This window comes from Phycodurus eques, chromosome 17 (assembly GCF_024500275.1).
Source record: "Phycodurus eques isolate BA_2022a chromosome 17, UOR_Pequ_1.1, whole genome shotgun sequence".
NCBI lineage: Eukaryota > Metazoa > Chordata > Actinopteri > Syngnathiformes > Syngnathidae > Phycodurus > Phycodurus eques.
The window spans coordinates 2,738,008-2,757,415 of record NC_084541.1 but is presented as its reverse complement, the minus strand read 5'-3'; the positions used below and the strand labels follow the sequence as shown (position 1 = coordinate 2,757,415).

Sequence of the window (19,408 nt, the reverse complement as noted above, 5' to 3'; positions counted from 1 at the left end):
AATGAATCTATATAATAAACATGACGGAGTTCCCTTTTTAATCTTCATCTTTAATCAACCTCTCACCATATTCTAATTTATTGAGATGCACCTGTATATGCAAGTGATTTGAATGACATTTAGAATGAAACATCAACAGCTAGAATCTTTTCTTCTTAAGAAAAACAACATTAGTCCATTTTCTTTTTCGTAGGAAATGAATGATGGAGACAAGTGCAATGGTAAAAGTGTAAATTATTACGCTGGCTAATTATCATAATTCAAATGGTGTGTGTGTGTGTGTGTTTGGGGGGGGGGGCTAGCCAGAAGCTGAGCTGCACTGTGTTTGTTTACAGACTAGAGTGTCAGGCAGTTTTGTTCTGTGTAGGAACCTTTATAATATCCCAACCATATCACATAATTCCCCCCTGCATTTGCTTAATCGTTAACAAGTTTGGGGCAAGCTTTCGTGGGGCAAATGCAAGCGAATGGCTTGAGCTGCTATTGAGCAGGTGAGCTTCACATAACCTGCTTGCTGGGACGTCGCAAGTAGCATGAGGACAAAGTTTGAGCAGAATGTGACGAAAGTGACATCAAGCAAAAAAAGAAGAGCGTGCCGTGCCCACACCCGCATGAATTTGTCATCTCGAATGAACACCAAGGTAGACGTTAAGCGGGAAGCAAAAGAGGAAGGAGAAGGGCGAACATTATGACGAAGGGGACTATGATGCTCACGTATTCTCCACAATAAACCTCCACGCCACGTTCCCAAGGCGTAATACACTTCCAAATCTCTTCGAGGCACCTCTGTATAATGTGCATTACTATAACATTAATATAAACCCAAAAATAAGGCCTGTTGCCATAGAAACGGGTTACCAGGTTTGTGACGGCGATGCCGCAGATGGTAGACTGGAAGCTTCTCGTCTTGCCGTGGCTCTCAAGGGACTGCATGATAAAAGAAGCTTATTAGTATGAGAATTCACTAACAGCTTGTGTGTGTGTGTGTGTGTGTGTGTGTGTGTGCGTGCGCGTGCGCGTGCGTGCGCGCACACCCACAACAGTGTTTTTAATAATCTGAACCTGGTGGTTGATTTTGCACGACACGCAGTCGAACAATGAAGAGCCTTCACCTCAACCCAATCAAAACACCTACTGGTCAGCGACGCCCTTTTAAGTGACCTCATGCATTGACCATTGCTACTGTAAACAATAACTAAAACAGCAGCTTGAGACCCCTATTAAATGTTTTTATTGTAATTATTATTGTCTGTCTTTATATATATGCATATATGTTTTTATATTAAACCATGACAGGTAAACAATAAAATATCTACAGCAGTAGGCATAAAAACATGTCGACTATAATAAATGTAAAATATTTTCACTATTATTCTGTAAAACCTGTATAATAGTGTATATAGGTATAATAATTATGAAAAGTAATATCCATCTATTTGTTCAGAGGTCAGGGTCGGGGGCAACGACTGTACAATGCTATTTATATAAAATATAATCAATTGTCTCATCATTTTTGCTTATTTAAATATCCCTTTCCATCAATTAATTCGATTTGATTTTTAGAATCTTTGATGTGCTTTTATCGGGTTTTCAAGATCATTTGGGTTGAAAATGCCCAAAATGTCCTTCTTCAAGCTATTGTAGTCGGTCTTTTCCGATAATATGTAAATGAGCTTTGCTCTGATTGGGTCGCTCATCATAGCTTCGATACTCCAGAAGCTACGGTGAAGCTTGGGGCGGCCGAGCATTCGTAGCGACGTCGCGTCCTCCCATGCTACGTTGAGACTCGTGTTTGATGGCGGGGTTATTTATACACGCATAATGCGCATTGGCTCCATTTGTGCCACATTGATATCCTGCGCCCACCTCGGTCCTCTTCAGCGGGTCGTCAAAGCATGTAACTTTTGAGACTTAAGCATTCAATTCAATATGGGTGATGTTCAGAGGCTTGGATTTGGCAGTGAAGTTGTAATGCCCAATGCGATTCCTTTGATAGTAGAACAGGCAGGCAAGGCCAATGACGAAGAAGAGAAGCACAGCGACTCCGAGGAAGGACAGTCCGATCAGTTGGAGTCTGCCATTTGCACTCTCTGAGGATCCTTGTTGGACAATGAGAAATGAAATGAAACAAAGAGCATGACGTCACAAAGGGTGACATTGCACGCAAAAGAATACAAAATAAAAGGCGCACATAACCGTCACAGGGTGAATCCGAGTCACACTTTTCGGATGCTGTCCAGTTAGCAGGCCACCCAATCAGGTTTACCATCATTTTTGTCCTCAGTGAGTGGACGGTTCTCGTTTCAATGAATAGTTCTTACAACAAATTCATCAAGAAATATTTTCTACTGAAATTAGTATCATTCATAAAGGGATATGCGATTTGTGTTTTTAAGATAAGCTGTATCCAAAGACTAATCAAGCAGTTCAACCTCAAATGCAAAATAAAGCTGAGCCGACAAACGTCAGCATTGTTCGACAAAACGGACACGCCACGGAAATGGCAACGGTGGACGGAGCAGCAGAAAACAGTCAGTGGCGAAAAGATGCTTTAGAAATGATGAGCATCAGAAAACGTTGGCTTCCATTGCACAAAACCCTTGAAATGGCCACAAATGTGTCATGATGAGACTTCTGTGAACGCGCCAATTTGCACTTGTGCGCATGCGCGCTATAACGTCACTGGCGTGTCCGTCCACAACAGAAGCGGCATTTATTTTGGGGGAATGTGAACGACTGCGTAAAAAGATCGGATTTAACAAAACAAAAAAATCTCAATTGGGCATCACGCCCTGTGGTGTGAACGTAGCCAAAGACACATTTGTGTTCGTTTTCATGGAAAAGGCATATTAAGCAATCGGAGAAAAATCCTCTGCACTATATCCCAAAAATGGAATTAGCACCTTCCGAAAACAATTTTGCAAATCCTGAATTCACTTCCGACACCGATTGGTAAAGACATTTTGCCGTTAAAAATATTACCCAGGAATCTTGCCAATTGCCAAGAATTCAAATACTTATATCAGTTAATTAATTGATTTTCAAAGGGAAGGAAATTCAGTGCCTTTCGGTTACATTTCTTTTTTTTTCTTCATTCTTTTCTTCTCTTTCCCCAACACCATCGTCTTTCTTGTGCACAAATGTTCATTTGTAAAAGAAAAAGTAAGAAAAGGAAATTCAGCGGACCGTGTCTTTACCGTCATTGATCAAATGACCTGATATGAAAATGTCCCACATAGGTGTCTATTTGCCTACTTTATTTACAGGCTTATGTATCTACAAATACAGTAATTGAGCACTGAAATATCTGTCGTGTTTAAAAGCCATCCTCTCGCCTGTTAACGCAACTCGAATTAGACCTGTTCTCCGAGTGTTGCGGGACAGCACTCACGTTCCTCGGATTTAAGCAAAGGCCCAGAAGACCCGAACGCTCTTCCAATGGTGTTAGAAGACCGAGCTGTTCTTTGCACGCAGTCCTGAAACAAAAGAACAAGCAGATGTGGTATGAAAAAAAAAAAAAAAAAAAACGGTTGGAATTACGAATCCAAAATAAAGAGTGCACTCACAGGCACGCAGGTATCAGATCCAATCTTCATGCAGATTTGAACGTGGCAGTGCAGATATATCAAATTGACATCGACGAAAGAAAATATCTGCACAGACACACGAGATGTGCTGGAGTTTCCGTTCACCAGCACGTCGGTGTACGTGTTGAGGGCGCATCTGTAAAACGCGGACATGAACATGTTGAAAATGTCCTGCGAGCAGTCTGCATTGGGGGTAAATACTTTATCACCCCCCCACCCCCCCAAAAAAAAATGTTTTAATAATCGTAATTGAAAATTGAAAAGGAGACCTCGGCCTCAATGGGTTTTATTCTTTCTTTGTGTATTTTGATCGAAGAAGACCTTTAATTAAGACACATGTGAACTGCTTTCATTTGTGTGTGTGGGATGGGGGGGGGGGGGGGTCATAATATGTCTCTTTCAGTCTATAAAAATAAAAAGATTGATCTTGAAGCGCTTTACCTGCTGTCCAGGAAGACAAAGCGTTTGTCGTCGAGCGGATTTTGGGAGGGGGTGGCCCAGCATGAGTCGATCACTACTTTGATCTGTTCTGCGGAAGTATTCGTGCTCACTTCCACCACCACAGCCTCCTCTGGAGACAAGCTGGAGTTGGAAGGTAGTGGAAAAGTACCGTTCAGCAGCTGGACTGTCACCTGGAACATCCCGGAGCTTGAGATCACATCTTGGATCAATTCATACCTGCAAGCAAAGAAAAATACATTATTGTGTTACACGATGTTCATCGTAGGGGGAAAGGGCCTTGTCTGATTGATAAGTCAACCACATGTAGAAAAACAGCCGCTCATACACAGATTCAAACGGGAAATTGCAACTTGTGCTGTACACGTTTTGGGAGTGGGGGAGAAAGTCAAGAGTGTTCTGAGTGAAACCACGGAAGCATGCAAACGCCACTGGCAAACAGAATTGAATTCTTTTTAATATTACAAGAATATTCATATATTTTATGAGGAAAAAAATTATGTATTTCAGAAAATAAACAATATCATCATACATATTATTATATATGAATATTGCAAGAATGACGTTTTTGTTTTTTTTTTGAACAAGAAAAGATTGCAATTAGGTTGGCTTTTTGTTTTTCATTTGTAGCGTTGAGATAATGACCAGTGTTCCTCCGAGACCAGTGATTCCCAAAGTGTCGAAGTATGAGAGAACCACCATTGGGACGTGGGCTCCCTCTCGTGGTACGCAAAAGAATCACTGCCCATTTCCAGTTCAGTTGTATCTAACTTTTAAATTCAAAACAACCATCCTCTTAATCTTAATCTCTAAATTCTAATCCTCCCTCAGATCGCGGGTGTGCTGGCGCCTATCTCAATTGACTTTGGCCAAGAGGCAGGATAGACCCTGGACTGGTCGCCGGCCAATTGCAGGGCACACAATAAACAAACAACCATTCATACACGCGTTCACAAAAGCACTGTTTGGTTTTCAACATTTATTTGGGTACTACGGTTATTTAGCGTTTATGTGGAATACATTTGAATGGAATAAATAAGTTTTTTTTTTTTATTTGACTATATTTAAGCGCAGTGCTTGTTGTGTTCAAAGTGCATAACGTTACAGTGGCCTCCAATAATATTAAATCGAAATTTTAGGAATATTAGTCTCCTTTTTAATGAACACTTATATGCCAACTATGCTGCTGGATTTTAATGTTGGGCATTATGGAGCTGAAGTATTTTTTAAAGTGGTACTTGGTGTAAAAACAAGTTTGAGAACCGCACTATCCTAGTCTTTTGGCGGTTTTCTTTTCAAAAATCTTGACATAATTTAACCATCACAAGGCTTTTGGATCAGCACACTTCCGACGCACTGCCCTACATGGAGCAACGGATAACAACTGGTTGGCAACAATTTGGAATAATCATGAGCGCGAGGGCCGCGTACCCCGTGGAGCCAAAGTCAGCAGAGATGAGCATGCTCCTCATGTAGGTGCATATTATGGGAACTTCCAGGCGCAGTTTGGGTGCCTCCAGCGTTCCGTTGGGCGACGTGGAAGTTTCCATGGTGTTGAACAGTGTTACAGATGCCATGTAATATGAATCATTCTAAAATAACAAAATAGTGGTCAGCGTTTTAATATCATATTTAAAGCACTCTACGTGAGAGACAAACAAACAAAAAAACTCACTTGTGCCAAAATTGTGATGCACTCATTCCACTTCACGATCAGCTGAGCGTGGCTGGCATTGAACCCGCTGACCCCGCACTCCTGATGGCCCAGGTACAGAGTGTTCCTCCCTGATGTTATTATTAACTAGAAACTGTCTAGCAACTGTCACTGTCATTCCAGTAACTGTACAATCAACTGAAATATCACTCACGATTGAATACGTTCTATGGGGTGTAACATTGGAATCCAGGTCTGTATCGGGGGTCGTGTGCTCAGTCCTGGCAGTTGTGGGTGGAGTCGTGGTCGGAATTACTCCATGAGAGGTTGTTGCAATGGTGCCGGTTGTTAGTTCAAATGTGCTTGTTGAAACAGTGGAGGCAGTAGTTGGTACTCTAGTGGAGCTTGTTGCCGCGATAGTGGGGATTGTTAGTTCTGCAGAAATGGATGCGGGTGAAGTGAAGGTGGTTGTTGCTATAGTGGAAGTGGTTGTTGGTACCATGCTGATGGTTGTTGGTGCATTAGTGGTGGTTGTTGGTACAGTGGTAGTAGTTGGTGCAATAGAGATGGTTGTTGGTACCATGGTTGCAGTTGTTGGTGTGATAGAGGTGGTTGTTGGTACCATGTTGGCAGTTGCTGGCGCATTAGTGGTGGTTGTTGGTACCATGCTGATGGTTGTTGGTGCATTAGTGGTGGTTGTTGGTACAGTGGTAGTAGTTGGTGCAATAGAGATGGTTGTTGGTACCATGGTTGCAGTTGTTGGTGTGATAGAGGTGGTTGTTGGTACCATGTTGGCAATTGCTGGCGCATTAGTGGTGGTTGTTGGTACAGTGGTAGTAGTTGGTGCAATAGAGATGGTTGTTGGTACCATGGTTGTAGTTGTTGGTGTGATAGAGGTGGTTGCTGGTACCATGTTGGCAGCTGCTGGCGTATTAGTGGTGGCTGTTGGTACAATATTGGTGGTTGTTGGTACCATGTTGATGGTTGTTGGTGCATTAGTGGTGGTTGTTGGTACAGTGGTAGTAGTTGGTGCAATAGAGATGGTTGTTGGTACCATGGTTGCAGTTGTTGGTGTGATAGAGGTGGTTGTTGGTACCATGTTGGCAGTTGCTGGCGCATTAGTGGTGGTTGTTGGTACCATGCTGATGGTTGTTGGTGCATTAGTGGTGGTTGTTGGTACAGTGGTAGTAGTTGGTGCAATAGAGATGGTTGTTGGTACCATGGTTGCAGTTGTTGGTGTGATAGAGGTGGTTGCTGGTACCATGTTGGCAGTTGCTGGCGCATTAGTGGTGGTTGTTGGTAGGATGGTTGCAGTTGCTGGTGCAATTGTGGTGGTCGTTGGCGCATCAGTGGTGGTGGTTGGTACAATATTGGTGGTTGTTGTGACCATGGTTGCAATTCTTGCTGTGATAGAGGTGGTTGTTGCTACGATGGTGGCAGTTACTAGTGCGATGGAGGTGGTTGTTGGTGGACTAGTGGTGGCTTTTTCATCAGGGGTGATTGCGGTAATTGCCTCTACAGTAGTGCCAATCGTATTTGGAGCTGGATACATCGACGTTGTTATTTGAAATAAAAGGGAAGTGTTGACTGAGGAAAATGTTGATGGTAATGTTGTGGTCCTCATCGTAGCTGCACAAGACAAAACATCATAGTTTAAAAAAATGTTGAGCTGGACTATAAAATAATACTGTCAGCAAAAATATAGACCATGATCAAAATGACAACCTTTTCAAAAAACAATCCATGTTTGTTCACATTTAAATCTTCAGGAAATAATCAGTGCAAACTATTAAGATGCGTACGCAACAACACACATCAAGCCTCAAATTAGAAAATGGAAAGTGTTGAGGTTGAGTGAACCCAAAGATGACAATTACTAATCCAATTCCAACCGGTATGTAGGGCACAAAAACAATGTAATATCACCAAAGCCTTAGAGACGACAGAGGTGGAAGCATCAAGCTTTGGGTTTGTGTTTTGGGGGGAACATTAGTAAGGGAATTAGTAGGGTGTTGACTTTCTTTAGCCTGTACGCTAAAATTAACTGTATCCTGTAATAAATCCAGCAATACCTCGCTGTGAGACATTACCTTGACAGGCTCTACCAGGCCTTTGTAGTTCTGTGTCCAGAAATCCATTTAGACAAGAGCACGTGTAGGAGCCCCAGGTGTTTGTACATGTAGCCCACTGGGAACAGTCATTTTCCCCTGGAACACATTCATCAAAATCTACAAGAACAAACAAGCAAAACACAACTTTCACTCTTGAGTCAGAATTGATTGCTTTCTTTCGCGTTGTACCAAATGTTCCATCACGCAGGGAGAAACAACATTTAAGATAAGATATCAAAACTGTCTCAATTGAAGCCATCGATAATGTGTAGGTTTTCGAGTACTGTGCATCATGGAATCTGTTTTGCCATCTCAATCTCTCATGGCGACTTTAAGATTGACAAGAGAGATGTGATACTTTGAAACTATCAATAACCGAATGAAATTCATATTTACAGGGGTGCCTTGAGATATGAGTTTAATCATTCGGTGAGCATGCTCATGAATCAAAACACTATCTCAAATCATCTTTCCTCATTGATATAAATTTAAATGCCATTAATCTATTCAAGCCCCCCCATCAAAAAGTTTTAGTCAGGAAAATTGCACTCTATAATACTGTACTTTCTCAAAACATAATCGTGATAACATTGGCAAAAGGATTGGCAAAATCTTTGCGGTCTGACGAGTCTACGTTTCAAATTATTTTGGAAATCATGGACGTCGTGTCCTACGGTCCAAAGAGGGAAAGGACCATCCGGATGGTTATGAGCGTAAAGTTCAAAAGCCAGCAACTGTGATGGTATGCTGGCATGTTAGTGCCCGTGGCATGGGTCACTTAATGGCCACCATTAATGTTGGAAGGTATACACAGGTGCTGGAGCATCATATGCTGCCATTCAACCGAAGTCTTTTTCAGGGATGTTCCTGCTTATTTCAGCGAGACAATGCCAAGCTACATTCTGCACGTGTTACAACAGTTTGGCTTCGTCGTAAAATATGCAAGTACTAGACTGGCCTGCCAGCAGTCCTGACTTGTCTCCCGTTGAAAACGTGCGCAGGCGCATTGTGACGCACAAAGTACGGCAACGGAGACCCCGGACTGTTGAGCAACTGAAGTTGTACATCAAGCAAGAATGTGAGAGAAAGGTTCAACAATTAGTGTCCTCGGTTCCCAAATGCTTATTGGGTGCTGTTAAAAGGGAAGGTGACGTACCAGTCGTAAACGTGCCCCTTTTCCCAGAGACTGAGCACTCTTCACTCTCTACATTTACACCGTCATTGAGTGGGAACTGAACCCACTGCTGCCTGCCAAAATCAGGCGAGGGAAACACTCCACAATCAGTGACTGATCGCCTTTTGATTTTATTTTAAAGTGTGCCACGGGCCAACAAAAGGTGTTTTGCTGCAGGTCAGACTTTGGACACCCCTGATTAGATGCGGAACACTGCTATAAGGTAAAGAAACATACCACTGATGCTTGTGTTGTTTTCATCCACAGTGTATATGGAGCTGTTCATCAGTGAGTAGAGTAGTGCTGTGGATGTATTTTGGATGTCCTGCTCTTGACTGGGGCTGAAGATCACAGTGAAGTTGACGAGCACACTGCCTGGGGAAAGGTTCCTGATCTCGATTCTCACCTGACCGGAATTCACCATAGCCCGCATCGCTTGGGTCAGAGAGCGGTAGATCTGGAAGGAAACATACGCACTGTCACAGCGAACACTGTTTGAACTCTCCACATGACGCACCTACCTCGTCTAAAATGCCCGCAGTGAGATTTTTGTAGGCCTGGCTGCTTGTATTGTGCAGGTCATCGGTGAACGGGATGTTGGTAAGTCGAGTGGTTGCATCGAGAGTTCGAGCATCTACAAAGAAATGGCTTTGTTTTTACAGTGGATACTGGGAAATGGACATACAGTACAAACCCAGCCATGATGGATTATCATCACTTGCTTTTCCTCACATTATTGGAAAGAAGGGCTTATGTATTCATGTGGCTGTTTTTCCATGGATTCCCGCCGTATCTCATTTCACATTTCGGGGAAACTGAATCACATTCCTTTGTGAATTGTACAATTATAGGTCAATATACTGTATATATCGTGACAGAACACGTTTTTCTTTTTTTTATGATTTTGTCTTTGGACACCACCATAATGGATGTGATCCAACTCCACACTTCCAACTTTATTTGTATTTGTTTTAAACGTCCATTGCCATTGAGGAATTACAGCCATTTTAAACATGTACGGTACGTCTATTTTCAGTGGCTCATAAACATTGGGACACTAGACTCACAAGAGGTTCATTGACTCGGTGTGGTGACACAGCCTTAAGTGGCACGATTTTTTTTCTCCAAGTTATAATCAGTTCCCAGTGTCTCGGTAACATCTGTGACACGTTTTCTTTTTTTTTTTTTTTTTTTTTTTTTTTTAATCAAAATACCCAAAACATCAAAAATTATTATTATTCTTGCCCGCCGCTCACTGGCCTCCCTCTACTGCATAGTGTGCTAACGTGAGTAGGGCTTTGTAAGAGCATGGATTATATTTTCACTCATGTCAGCGGCATTTCATCACCAATTGACAATAAATTGGTGTGGGGGATCTGTGCATGTGGCGCAAGCAGCAGACACATTGCCAAATAGGAGTTATTGTGATGTCACCATCCAGCAAAATGATGAAAGACGTAATTACAGGCAGTTTTAGAAATCCGAAGATTTACTCTGTGGTCATTTACACAATTAAATAGTAGGCAGGCACTCCAGCACTTATTTGTAAAGAAGCAATTCAAAATTCAATTTTCCATGATATGTGCCAGTCAATCCAGAATTATTTGTTTCATTTGTGATTTATAGTGGTGGCGTCCTACAACATTGTTCATGCTTCAAGTTTTGACGGATGCTATCAGAGTGGTATTATTTGAACATGGTTTTGTGTCATACATCTACACACCATAACAATGAGAGATGTTTTTAATATCTCATCCCTGATATGCAGCTAAATAAAACAACCAAATATCACAATCAACTCCCAGTACAATGGAGTACAGATACAACACTGCAAACTATCACCCCAATAATAACAATATTGTGAAATCAATAATGGATTGTTAATCATAACGGATGATTATTCACTTGCTTAAGTCATAAAACTCCGTCATAAAATGATGAAGTGCAATGATTTGAAATACAATACAGTCATTCAGCCAAACAAAAATCGGAACCTGTAGATATTAAAAGAGACTAATGACGCACATTGACTTTAGTGAAACTTGCTGTAGTAACCAATTGGTCTATATGAGCGCCAATAACATAATTAACAATTCAGCTTTGTATGAACAGTTCTTACCAGTTCTGACAGCAATATAAAGAATATCTCCATGGCTTTTGTTTGCGTGGAGCTGAACAGTGACATTGTAGAGCACTCCCGGCTGCAGTTCCCTTAGTTCCATCACGGTCTGCTCAGTTGTCCACATACAAATAACCTCGGAGCCCACACTCAGAACCACCAAGTAAGTCTGGTTTGTTGAGATTAGGGTGGACCAGTACACACAAAAAGAAGAGCCAGTGACGTTGGCAGCCTGCAATCTGCTGATGCCAGGGGAGACTGGAAAAGAGGAGAGAGTGAGGCAAAGCAGAATTATGATTCCTGTTGTATTTCCTTCCTGAAGAAGATCGCTCACAGAATGAGGGGCGTTTGTAGTGGGTGGCGTGGTGGTGATGTTTGGTACTGCAGGACAGACTATACCGCAAGCATCCGATGACGAATTCTAACTATTTGCAGAAGAAAAAGGCCAATCACGGGGAAGTTCACACTTACATCTAATGCAGTTGATAAGTCACCAGGGAATGTTGAGCTTTATCATACAGCCGAACTGACCAAGATGTCGCTATCGCACGCAAACCACAGTCAGGGTTTCATTAAGTGCAACATAATTGTAACGCAATTATTCATGTTAAGTTAACACTTATCGTTCTTGAACATGAAAGATTAACGTCTTTATTACGGCAACAGTGAGACAGATGTGCTAACCAGTCGCCCACCATGCCACCTACTTGTAATCACTTTAAAGTATTTTTCTGTGTGGTACTGCATGTGGTAAATAACTAGAATTTACAGGAATGTCCAATAGTGAAGGAGTTAGGGGACAGCACTTTGCTAATAAAAAAAAAAATGGTTAAAAGTGCAGGCTACTGAACTTTTCGAAGCTGGCATACATGCATGTTCATTGATGGAAAGACAACAAGGGAGATTATATCGAGAAGTAACGAGAAAATCCCCACTTTTGTACATTGCCCTTCTATTGCAATAAATAACGCTAGAGGAAAATGGGCTTATTATTTTTTTGACTGCCCCTCATATATACAGTATCGTACTTTGCAAAAAGTAATGCCACCACCTCCTTTGTTGTTTTCATGACAGTTTTCAAAGTAATGTTAGGGTTGGCAAAAGGTCATCTGTCAGGATTTTGACTTCGGAACCAGAGGGTTATCAGAATGATGGGGGGGGGGGGGGGGGGGGGGGGGGGGGGGAGTCATCAAATCAATCAATCAAAACATTTACTTCCACAAACCAGTGGTGGTGCAGGAGTCACCACAACTTCTTAAAGCCTTTTGCCACTTTCCGTAAACCACACTTTGAGAAAAACCGCTCTGTATAAGACAACGTAGCGTAAACACAAAGACATATTTACACACACATACTGTACTTGTCTTACAAACTACTGTAAATTACTTCAGATGAATATGAAATTCCCTCGAGACAATATCGTATCATTTAATAATGCATTTTAGAAGCGAGTGTAGGTTGCATCACCAATATAATATTGAAAGGAAAAGTACGACAACCACTAGCTTTAACTTCCCTATTTACAATTTCCTCTGCAGAAATTGATGTGGTTGTTTCTCAATATTATTTTTTTTTTTTTTTCAACCCAGCTTGTTCAGCTGCATGCAGAACAGTGGATCTGGATGCCTTTTTATGCCATTCATGCAGTTTTTCTATGCAACAGGGGAATTTGTTCCACTCCCTCTATTGTTATTTGCATTGTGATAGATATTGGGAATGCAGCCAGGTTTGAGGTTTTGAGAGGCGAAAGAATAGAGAGAACAGCAAAACACATAAGAACAAGAACAAAGTACAATAGCAGAAGGAAATGGTGACGACTATAACACAACATAGGAGTCAGGTTCTATATTTTCTTGGACTGGAAGGTAGTCCTAAACCCTGTATAAGTAGCAAATAGATACTTCTCTAAATAATTTCAAGTTTTTGCGTAAGATTATCAATGCCATTATTGTGATCATTGTAGGATTACGTGGTACTATCAGTATTAAATGGATGGGAGGGGGTTATTCATGCTTTAAGGTTGGTCCACAAGACAGATCAGGTTTAGGGTCTTTATGCAGCCTTGAATAACAGAAGAGTCTCGAAGGGCTTCACACGGCCATTTCCTTTCTTTTGTTTAAATGTAGAAAGGCTAACCTGCACAATGAGTTCCTGGATTTCTAAGGTCAACATCAAGATATCCTCCATAGCAGGTGCACTGGTAAGAGCCCACTGTGTCGCTACATTGTGCCAGTGGAGAGCAATGATGGAGAGCGGGATGTGCACACTCATTTACATCTGCAACGATGAAGAACAGAGTCACATGACGGGGTTACACTGGAACTTCAATGACATTCAAAGACATGTGCCCTGCACTATACAGATAGGCCACAATTATTCATGCATTGGCCAAATTTCAAGGTTTTTTTTTTTTTTTTTTTTTTTTTTATGGACTAGTCGTCAGCTATTCACAAGGCACATCAACTTTAACTGTAGAAAAACAACCATTCACACCTATTGATAATTTAGAGTCTTGATTGAATCTAACATTCCATATTTTGGAATGGGGGGAAGCCGCCGGAACTTTGAATTGTGAGGCAGACGTGCCAACCACTAAACCATCATGCTGCCTAAAAACATTGTTTCGCCATAAGTGCCTGGGATGTGAATCATTTTCAATGGAAATTTCATTAATATCACCAAAATGTCTGAATTTGGCATTTTGTCACTCTCTCTCGAACCAGAGGATACCCATTTAAAAAATGTGCTTCATTGTAAAATGAATGAATCATTTGGTGCTTAGCTGTATATATCTAAAGTTAGTATCAACATTACAGAACTCGCAACTTCCTGTAAAAGTAATTCTGTGAAGTTTATCTCTTTATAGAAACAAAACTGTCTTAAGCAAAGGTGTCAAACACAAGGCCAGGGGGGCAGATCTGGCCCGCCACATTATTTAATGTGGCCCACTTGAGCAAATCATGTGCATCAACTTCCATGATTCTTGCTCAAATCTGTACCAACATTTCAAATTGCCATATTTAATAAATAACAACATTGAGATATTGCAAGCATTCCATTTGTTACCAAATCCTTTTACTGTAACTTCAACAAATTATTATTATGGTTTCAAAGTCGCAACAGCCCTCTGAGGGAAACCGTAACTACAATGTGTGCTGCAACATAAATGAGTTCGACACTTCGAGTCTAAAGGTATACAAATGCAAACAGGCAAGTCCTTCTCCATTTAGTTTTACATATAAGCAATCAAAGCTCTCTAAAATAACTAGATTTTCCTCCTGGTATATATGATACTGTCTGTGTTCAGGTGGTTATTACTGTGCATTCGTAACATCTATGGCTGTATGACTTGTGAGCATTATCGACAGTATGTGTACGTGGGGGGGGAGGGCATATGTGTGACTAACTCGGGTGTTATTTTCTGCCATCGCAGGAAACGACCCACAGAAGACGGTCGCTCAAATAGAAGCGGTGGGAGAAGGAAGCTGTGGTGCGACTGAGTCATTCTCTCCTGAATGCTACGTTCCGTGCAAACATCACACGCTACAAGAATGCCATTTCTCTGAAGAAACACAAGTCAAGTCACGAGCAGCCTTGTCTCTGCTTGTCCTCCTCACCTTCCACGGTCACAGCTGACACCTCCTGTATGTGTCTGAGGAGGAAATGCAGCTTTGATGTGACGCTGTGCGGTGGACGAACAAAGCTGCAGTCTATCAACAGCGAGGTCGCAGTTCTATACGGATGCACGGGCCAAGAGGCGAGGTAATAGACTGAAAGGTTGACAGACTGCAGCGCTCCAGTTACCTGTAAAAAAAAAAAAAAGAAAAAGGAAACGCATACAATATGTTCATCATTACCGCATTACAGTATTGAGATGTCAGGTTTGTGGTACCATTGCTTGAAGTAATCTTGTGTGGTTGAGAAGCGCTTCATTGTTCATCAGTTGGTGGTAATCTGTCTTCACTGTCACTGTCGCATTGAAACGGTTTCCCCCATTCTCAGTGTAATTAGCTGATCCTGACGGTTAGAGAACATTTTGGCGAGTGCTTAAATGAGCACATTTGCACAAAATAAATGCTCCATGACACATTTTGCATCTGGAAATATTTTGCACTGATTGATGGAGTTTTTAAACAAAAGTCATTGACGTACAGTACGTAATAGCAAGTTTCAATTGATTTTTTTCCCCCCCATGTACAGTGAGATTTCATTTTTTGTTTGTTTTCAAATGAAATTCAACACTAATTTTAAAGAAATAAATCCACACGTTCATCCTAAAAAAAAAAAAAAAAAAATAGACTAGCACAGAGCTCCATCAAGCTTGAACTGTTAACAAAAGGGGAGTGGAGAAAAATGACATTTGTGAAGTGCATTATTATAGCGTTTGTCTCATTATATTGTTGAGAGGTACATGTTCAGGCAGTGTTTCCCAACCTTTATTCAGCCAATGCACCCATTTGACAAAAAAAAAAAAAAACACAGCACACCATCAAACATAAATTTTCAAAAAGTATGAATATTGAAATAATGATCATCTTGCACTAAACACCCATGCAAAACACCAGAAGTGGTACTCGCACTCTATACTTAAGTAGAAGTTCAGATAATTGTGTAAAAAACGACCCTTGTAAAAGTAGTAGTTAGTTAAATAACTACTACTTTTACTTTACTTACTTTATCTTTTTTTTTTTTTTTTTTTATTTACATTATGTTGTTGAAAAAAGTAACAAGTCTATTAAGGAGCAGAAAGTACAGATATCCACTTATAAAATGTAGGGAGTAAAAGTTAAACGTCATCAAAAATAAAAAAATAAAAAAATACTGAAGTTACGTACAGTTAGGAAGTATTTGTATATCATGAGTTCCCCCATTGGAGAACATGCACACTCGACACAGACAGAGCACAAATTTACAAGGCAGCTCAATTTAATACAGTACGCTTCTGGTTCAATAGCCATTGTTGTGATGTTACTGTTTCTGGTGAGAGGAGTAACATTCCAGATGATTGTTAAACTATATTGTATTTTTAGACTTTATCAGTTCTGTACACTTATACTGCATTTAGAAAAAAAAAACAACAACAAAAAAACAAGGATACCAACTTACAGGGTTATCGCAGAGAAAGTGACCTGATCTCTCGCAGCACTTTTGCCAATTTGGGCAATCGATGTCCCAGTCACAGTCATCAAGGCTGGAAGAAAATCCATCTGTGGTTGGGCAGGATCCAGGTTTGGTCGTGAACTCCTCACTGCGATTTAAAGCTCCATTAAAAAAAGACAATGACATGTTACAAACCAAATAATTATGAGCATCAGCATATTTGTAGCAGTGCTGTTGTTGAATACGAGCGGTGGATACCAAAAGGCCAATTTACCAACGGAACGAAAGTAAACAGTAGTGTTATAATGTTTCTCATGCCTGAAGCTGATGTGCTGCGCACTTACACAGGGCACAGTAACTTCCAACTTGCATGTAACCATGGCAACATCTGGTCACCTGCACCATCATCATCCTGTACTCAGTCTGATGAACTATTCGGAAAAGTGTCACTGGACATGTTGTCCAAAAGAGCCAGCCACTGCAAGGTTGGATCACAGTATATGGAACCCTTCGCAACACCACGGAACTCACAGGATGGGTCTCGTTGTAAATACATCGATGGTAGCCAGATGCAGATAGGCTTTTTCCTAGAAAATAATGTACATGCTCCTGAGTGATGACATTTGTCGGTTGGTTAAAAAGCTATCATTGCACAAAATTATCATTAGAGACCTTTCTGTCTTGGTAGTATAGGAATTATATGTTGAGTCATACCTTCATATGCAGCTGTTTTCCTTGTGTAGAGAACCGGAAGGGCAAATATCACCCAAATGGAGCACATCCAACCCATTTTTATCAGCATTGCAGCCATATATTTACCGGCAGCGTTGGAAGTGCATGGTCCTCATTAGGATTATGCCAATTCACCGTTGGATGTACTGTACTCAAAGCCTAAATCCTTTGTGGTTCTATAGCTCCCCCCACCCTTGGTTGCACTACCAATCCCTAATGAATAACAGGGGAGAAAAAGCAGCCAGCAAGTTTTGGATATATTTTGGGAGTTGTATTAATCATGGTACTAAATTAATGAATGCAAGTTTTTACAGTGTGTCTTATATGGAACGCTTAACATAGTACACTCATAAGATGTGGATTAAATGCCTTTTGACTTTTTTTAAAGTATTTTTTTCATGATGTCCAGGCCTAATTAAAAAATATAAAATAAAATAAAAATTATAAAAAGGGAAGTTTTTAGTCACTTGGAGGCAAATTAGAATTTGGGTAATGTTAGGACTGTAAACATGTTTCTAACACCAAGGGAGATATGGACGGGAAGGGAGAAGCCCAAGTCCCCAAAGATGTGGTTTCCATGCAGGTAACCATGGCAGTACTTGCTATACTACTGATACTAACACACTGTGTCAGCAATGAATGTCTTGCGAGAAGGAAGGAACTCTCACTTTCTCATATACATTCATTTGTAATTGCAGGAAGGATGCTGTCATTAAAATAAACATTTTAATTATATCACACATTTTTTTTTTTTTTTTTTTGCGCTTCAAGGGATAGCTTTCTTTCTAAACGTAAAGACAATACGGTAAATATTTCCATTTTATAGTCATGATGTGAGAAAATGTGCCTGATTAGGCTTGCTCCGAGAGTGATTGTGACATGCGGAGGCAGGAGAGTGTGTGGGAGAACATTGGAGAAGGTAAAATTAGCCTACTGCTTAGCTTATAAGACATCTTCTAAATCAGAAGCCCACCGATAGTTTTGTTTCACGGTCATATGCGATGAACACGAACTAAGCATTCACAGTGGCGCAATCTGTGCCACACCTTATTGCGTCCCATGACGGTTGCCAAGCAACGTTGCTGACAGCTCATTATAGGAAAAGGTCTGTAAGATACATAAACAGAGCACCATGTCCCTAGGGAATGCTATGTGACACAAGCCAATGACACTAGTCACTAAATTGTTTAATTGAATCTAGGTTGAGTTAAAATACAGTGCAGTATGTTTAACAATGACATAGACATAATAAATCCTGCCCCTGATGATTTTCTATTCTCCAATCTATTTTTATCCAATATTTTATGAATTAAAATGAACATTATGACGAGCTTCTGTAACTTAGCTGCTGATACTTGAATGTTGATGTGGGTTGTTGGGCATTTGTGACTAGCGATGCGTCCGCTGCATGGGCCGCATGCCGTAGAGCTGCTCTATTCATTGGCAAGTGTAAACTCACCTGCTTGGTGATTACGTGAAGAGAAGTCCATCCGTCCGTTTTGCATACCGCTTACCCTCGTTAAGGTACACTGGGGAAAAAAATAAACACCGGATGACTTTTAAAAAAAATCAAAGGCAGAAATACTATACATATGTTGAAGCAGTAGCTCTTCCTGTCCCTAGTAGTCTACCGTCTACTTGACCAGGACTCGCCATAACAACAACAAATAATGTGTTGGATTCGAGGGCTGATTATTACATCCAGTCAAGGACATATACATGTTTAAAAACACACGTTACTTTAAACTAACTGTAACGTTACCAAAATGCAAAAATGGATTCATTTTTCCTATCAATGTCAATGTCACTTTTTCTGTTCAAGTCCATGCATGGACAAATCACATTCAATTCAATTCAATCCTTTGGTCAAAATGAGATTATTCAGTTCGGTGGCAAGCTAGAAATTTAAATTAGAGTTATAAAAAAAAAAAAAACAGCTTCGTAATATATATATATATATTTTTTTTCAGTCTATCGGGTGAGCTGGAGCCTTTCCCAACTTTACTTCGGGTGAGAGGCGAGGTACACCCTGGATTGCTCGCCAGCCAATTGCAGGGCACATATTGGAAAAACAGCAATATAAAAAACTTCAATGAACCGAACATGCATGTTTTTGTCATGCAAACTCCACACAGGAAGGCCAGAACCTGGATTTCAACCCACACGGAATAGATTTGAACCCGCAGCATCAGAACAGTTAGGTAGGTGTGCCAACCACTTGTTTATTTTGCATTAAAGTTGATTGCAAAATCATTTCCCCCTATTACTGTTTATTAAGTGATCATTGTTGTTTATTTGGTATAGTTCAATGATTAAAGAAAACCAAATAAACAATATCACATGAGCGGGAGTGATGTACTCACCAACCTTTTTGAAACTGAAAGCCACTTCTTGGGTACTGATTAATGCGAAGGGCTACTAGTTGGTTTTACACTTCTGAGGCTGCTTCAGGTTCAACTATATGCAAATGAC

The 19,408-nt window shown here is 40.7% G+C and overlaps 1 protein-coding gene across 1 annotated transcript; it reads right to left on the bottom strand.

Annotated features, from left to right (window-relative positions):
* Window positions 1-1,344: 1,344 nt before the first annotated feature.
* On the bottom strand, window positions 1,345-17,018 carry umodl1 (uromodulin-like 1). The gene is given in 17 exon segments (XM_061702496.1): window positions 1,345-2,099; window positions 3,392-3,476; window positions 3,567-3,723; window positions 4,029-4,265; window positions 5,478-5,638; window positions 5,722-5,826; window positions 5,828-7,329; window positions 7,791-7,928; window positions 9,223-9,442; window positions 9,507-9,619; window positions 11,105-11,362; window positions 13,241-13,381; window positions 14,722-14,908; window positions 14,997-15,121; window positions 16,207-16,365; window positions 16,549-16,791; window positions 16,919-17,018. Coding segments are annotated over 17 exon segments (4,116 nt in total). The 5' UTR covers window positions 17,016-17,018; the 3' UTR covers window positions 1,345-1,911.
* Window positions 17,019-19,408: the final 2,390 nt, after the last annotated feature.